The 6,000-nt window shown below is 37.8% G+C and overlaps 1 protein-coding gene across 1 annotated transcript in view; it reads left to right on the forward strand.

Moving 5' to 3' along the window:
* LOC138160391 (probable maltase-glucoamylase 2) overlaps window positions 1–6,000 on the forward strand; it is a 30,981-nt gene that overhangs the window by 7,455 nt on the left and 17,526 nt on the right. Inside the window, exons 8-9 of the mRNA XM_069086997.1 lie at window positions 4,070–4,241; window positions 5,409–5,525. Of these exons, the coding sequence (XP_068943098.1) occupies window positions 4,070–4,241; window positions 5,409–5,525 (289 nt within the window). The remainder of the gene's footprint in view (window positions 1–4,069; window positions 4,242–5,408; window positions 5,526–6,000) is intronic.

The raw sequence follows: 6,000 nt of genomic DNA on the forward strand, positions 1-6,000 counted from the left end.
AACGCTTTATTTCATTAAGGATTTATTTTTACCCTGTAAGATTTTACTCAGTTTTTCAAGGTAAATTATGAAGGTAAGCCTGTGTCTTTTGCCTTTTGGAACATTATATTAAAAGATCTCCTCTGATTTGTAGTAGAAACTGTCAGGTTTTGAGCTGTCCTGACTGAAAGCTCTTGGTACTTGAATATCTCATTTCTGGATGGTTTGCATTATCTTTTCTTGGACCTGAAAACTCTAGATTTTGGCTATAATTTTCCTAGGATCTTTGGTTTTGAGGTTTCTTTCAGAAAGTGCTTGGGGGATTCTTTCTCTTTTCAACTTTGCCTTCTTGTTCTGTCTATGTAGTTCTCTGTCATGATTTCTAGAATTATAATATCCCAGTTATTTTGTTGGTTCTGGCTTTCAGGTAGGATAAAAATTCTGAAATTACCTCTCCTTGACTGCTTTCCATATAAATTGTTTTATTAATATCAAAAACCATACATTTTCTTCCATTTTTTCAATTTTAAAAAATATTGTTCTTGCTTTATGTATTTATTTTATATTTTTATTAATAATTTTTATTATTTTATTTATTAAAAAATTTACATATTGTTCTTCTTTATATATTTAAACATATATTTCTTGCTGCCTTGGGCAGTTTGAACTATTTTAATTTTCTGGGAGACTATTACTTGGACAAATTTTACCACCATCTTCTCTAAACTATTTATTCTTCTTCCAATTCTTTCCTCTAGAGTTTTCATTTCAATTTTATCTCTTTATTTTTCTAGGTATTCATTCATTCTGTGTGGGAATTTTTTTTTCTTTGATTCTCTGCTAGCAGTTGTTATGGAGTTATTCTCTCTTCTTAAGTTGGATTTTTAAATTATCTCTGGATCTATTATATTACTTTATAATTATCTGCAAATCATATTTGCTCATTTCCAGCCTTAATTCTGGAAACAGCTTTGTCTCAGGGCCCTGAAACCCCTGGGCCTAGAGTGTCCTGGTATGAAGAGTAGCTTTGTAAGGTTTCCAGTCATGCTAAGGTTTTTCTTGTTTTTCTTGTTGTCCCAGGAAATTGAGCCTTAGAGTTTCATGTGTCTCTGTCATTTCTCTGGTTGTGCTGAAAGGTTATCATGTTGTTAACCTGCCTTTGTGCTAAATTTTCTAGTGGTCTTCTTTCTGATTACCTTTGGAATTCTGGTTGACTTCATTCACAGTTTTAGTAAATATCTCTTCTTTTCTTGATCATTAAGTCAAATATATCAGGAGCACAATAGGTTAAGTGCTAAATTTGAAACTTAAGTCCTGAGTTCATATCCTGCCTCAGACAATCACTAGCTATGTGACCTTGATCAAGTCACTTAAATTATTGGTAAAATAGGCATGACAACAATACATCACAAGGGTTGTTGTGAGTTTCAAATGAGACAACTTTCATAAAGCATTTTGCGAACTTTGGAGTAGTGCATAAGTGCTAGCTATAATTATTATTATAATTATTTGGTCTGGTTGAATTTTTTTCATTCACAATACTTTCATTAAGTATTCACAATTGTCCAGGCATTGTATTAAGCACATGAAAATGTTATCCATTGACAGCTGCTCCAGTGTTGACTGTTCCTATTTCCTTCATCTTTGCCAATTTGCTTTAATATGAAGTAAACCTCAAGGTTCTGATTTGTATCTCTAATATTACTAGTACTTTGTATCAGTTTGGGGATAGAAAGAAAGCTAAACACATATTCTGCCCTTAAGGATCTTATATTCTTTATTTTAAAAAATTTATATTTTTATTTTGACATTGACCAAATTTAACTCTGTATCCCTTCCTTCCATCTTCTCAAAGAACTAAATCATATAACAAAGATTTTCTCTTTTACCAAGTAAAAGAGAAAAAGAGGGGGAAAAACAAAAAAAAAACCTATTCAGTACATTGAAAAAATCTAACAGTATATGCAAGGTTCCCTACCTATGGACCACCTCTGCAAAGGGGTATGTGTGTGTGTGTGGGGGAGGGCAGGGCAGAGGCAGGTTGGGGTAGTGTTTTTTTTTAATCTTGTCTTGTGGGACAAGATCGTTCTTTCTAATTTTACATCATTCATTCTCAGTATTTTGTGGTTGTTGCTCTTTTCATTTACTTTGCTGTTAGTCATTGTACAGACTGTTTTCTTGGCTTTAAGTTAATTCACTTTGTATCAATTTATGAAAGTTTTCCCATGCTTTGCCGTATCTATCACATTTATTGTTTAGTAAGAAATGCATACCACAGTTTGTTTAACCATTCCCAAATCCATGGGGATCTTCCTTCATTCTAATTCTTTACTCCACACACATACAAACATAAAATACTACTATAAATATTTGGGGTACACAGGAAGTTTTTTTTTTTTTAATTTTACTTAACGACCACCTTGGGGTATATACCTAACAGTAGAATCTTTGGGTCAAAGGATTGGGTTATTTAAGTCATTTAATTTGCATCATCCCAAATTACTTTCCAAAATGGTTCATGTGGCTATCTATTGACAACTCCTTCAGTATTGACTCTTCCTAATTTTGTCATCGTTGCCAATTTGTTTTGAATCTGTTTTGAATTTTTTTTTAAGAATATGGTGTAAGATCTTAGTGTAAACCTAATTTTTTACACTGTTGTTGATGTTCAGTTGTTTCAGTCATGTCTGACACTTCATGACCCCATTTGGGTTTTCTTGGCAAAGATACTGGAATGGTTTTCCATTTCCTTCTCCAGCTAATTTTATAGATGAGGAAACTGAGGCAAATTGGGTTCAGTGACTTGCCCCAGGTTGCACAGCTACTAAATGTTTGAGGCCAAATTTGAACTCAGGTCTCCCTGACTCCAGGTCTCACCTTCAATCCATTGCACTACTAGCTGCTTCCCACCCTCCCCCCCATATTTACACTTGTGTAGTTTGTCCTTCATTCTTGAAGAGGACCATGACATCAGGGAATTGATGATATGACTTGCAATTGAGTTTTTTCTTTTTTCTTTTTTTGTTTTTTGGAGGGGGGTAAGCAGGGCAATTGGGGTTAAGTGACTTGCCCAAGGTCACATGGCTAGTAAGTGTTAAGTGTCTGAAGCTGGCTTTGAACTCAGCTCCTCCTGACTCCATGGCCTGTGCTCTATTTAGAGCACCACCTAGCTGCCCCTTGCAATTGACTTTGATTTGAGTGAGGGAGGGCTGTGCAAAGTCACCAGCCTCACTTTTTCCTCCAGAGTCATCTGGGTCCGGAGGCAAGATACTGATCAGGACAGGATGACTGGATGCAATGGGAGACCTTGGTCCTTTTAAGCTGAGGTCTTTGCAGGTTCTCACTGAGTGAGGCAACATCCATTCAGTAAATAGGTTTCTTTAAGAGAGTCAGGGGATGACCCCTTTAACAAAAGAAAAATCAAACTGGGAGGGGAAGACCCTCAGTTTTGCTGGTCAAAAGAGAAACAGTTACTATTTACATTCACTCTGAGACTGGAGGGCCCCAAAATAGCAATTAAGGGGTACTTGGGCAGGGCAGGGAACTTTTGTTGTACAATCATTGAGATCCAGAATGAATTGGGTTTAAGGCTTGATCTTTGAGAAAAATATCTAGTCATTAAACCCCAAGTTAACTAGGTAGCTTTTGACCATCAAAATTTACCCTCTTTTGGGCAGAACACCCTCAAGTAAGGGCAGAGGAATAGAGAAGAGAGGAGAGGAGAGGAAAGGATGCTGTATCTCTATCTATCTATCTATCTATCTATCTATCTATCTATCTATCTATCTATCTATCTATCATGTATCATCTATCTATCTATCTGTATCCTATGTATAGGAGAGGATAGTATACTACTTATACTAGGATAAATATGGATATATTTACTATCACAGTCTCACATATTTATTCTAGGGAAATATTTAGACATTCCTCTAACCCTTTCCCATCCTGCCAAGACTCAGAAATCTAGCTTTCTTCAAACTTGATATTGGAAAGTGTAAGACATACAGCACCTTGGACACCTCCCACCCACAGTAAGAGGGTTCTGAATTCACAGCTCTTTAGTAACCCAGATGTCTTTTCTTTCCAGAGCCATGGAGAGCATCTTTTCTAAAAAGAGAAGCTTCATCTTGACCCGATCAACCTTTGCTGGGTCAGGCAAGTTTGCAGCTCATTGGCTAGGGGATAATGAAGCCACTTGGAATGATCTCCAATGGTCCATCCCCAGTATTCTTGAGTTCAGCCTTTTTGGCATCCCCATGGTAAGATCCAATTTCCTACTAGAAAAAAAACAAAACAACCTTCCTAGAAGGGGATTCTTTTTTTTTTTTTTTGAGGAGGGAGGTGAGGACTCGAGGCTAAGTGACTTGCCCAAGGTCACACAGCTAGTAAGTGTCAAATGTCTGAGGCTGGCACTGTGCCACCCAGCTGCCCCAGGGTGATTCTGTCTCATAACACTTGTGCTTGATAACTCTGGGAGTACTTGACACCTAAAGAGTAAATGACTCATCAGAAATTTGTCTTGCTGGGACGGCTAGGCCCTGGAGTCAGGAGGACCTGAGTTCGGATCTGGCCTCAGACACTTAACACACACACACACACACACACACACACACACACACATATGCACAAAACTAGCCATGTGACCTTGGGCAAGTTACTTAACCCCACTTGCCCTCCAAAAAAGCAAAAAAAACAAAAACAAAAAGAAATTTGTGTTGTTGAAGAAAACAATCACATCCTCCTGTTAGTCGCCTTTTAAGGATAGAACAATAAATCTAGAGACTAGATTGCTCTTCTTTGTAGCTCTGGAAAGGGAAAGAGGCTGCAGGAGTAAGATGTATTAATATTCAAAAATCCCCATCAGGAAAGCTTTGGGAAGAGAAGAGGGGAGGGAGTCATTGGGATTGAAGTTGAAAATGAGTTGTTGTTGTTTTTTTTTTATAGAAAGATGATCTCCATCCCATTATTACTCCCCTCCAATCTGAATTGTAGTTATTTATTTTTATTTATGTATTGTTTCCTATACCATCACAGCATGGAATAGGGAATAGAAAGCTAGTCTTGGAGCCAGGAAGTCATTTGGCATAAACTGATTGTGTGAATTAAGGTAAATCACTTAATCTCTCAGTGCTTCAGGTAACTCTCTAAGACTGTATATTTTAGGCAAAGCACCATCCCACATTGGTAGAGGTAGTTAATTCATCCAAGAGTTCCCTAGATAAATGACATCACAGGTCTAGTCCATGTTCTGACTGCTTCTTAAGTAGGTCTGTCTTTATGCTTGTGATCTCCATGCATCCTATCTTGTCATTGGCCAAGGAACTTTGAAAAAGTGGAGACATTTTTCTCTTCTTCAGGATCTTCCTCTGAAATTTTCCCCATACTGGGGAAACAGCCAAAGGTTGGGTGTCTGTACCTTTTTCTAGGTGGGTGCGAACATTTGTGGCTTTGCCTCCAATACCTCAGAGGAGCTATGTAGGCGCTGGATGCAGCTGGGAGCCTTCTATCCATTGTCCAGAAACCACAATGGCCCAGGTTTTGTGGTAAGACCCCCAGATGGCAAGGCTGTCCTTCGCTTTCAAAGGGTGGCTATTAGAAGACTTCTAGTTGATTCACAGGTGTCTCCAATGATAGAGTGGCATGTCCTGGTTTTGAGTGGAATTTTCAGTCCCTGTAGACAGAAAAGAAAGAAAGGGACACAAGGAAGAGCTTTTTATATTGACCCAGTTGGGTTCTGGAAAGCCACCAATCAAAGTTTCAGGACACTGATAAGTATTTCTGGCTTTGCTATTATAGGTGCCACAAGCTTAGAAAATAATAAATAATTGGTTTCTACTATCTCTTGCCTCTGGGTAAAACAAAGAAGATGACTTATAGACACTGGACATTGATGAGAGGGGCATAAAAAATAGAGCCAGGAAGTCTTGGAAAGCCTAGCTGAAGGAGATGCTAAAGCTGGCAGCTCATATCACTTTCTCCTTATTTTTCTTACCCTACATGCTAATCCCTCCCAGTACT

Source organism: Petaurus breviceps, unplaced genomic scaffold, assembly GCF_028583685.1.
Source record: "Petaurus breviceps papuanus isolate PSGF00001 unplaced genomic scaffold, PetGlider_PUasm1.0 181, whole genome shotgun sequence".
NCBI lineage: Eukaryota > Metazoa > Chordata > Mammalia > Diprotodontia > Petauridae > Petaurus > Petaurus breviceps.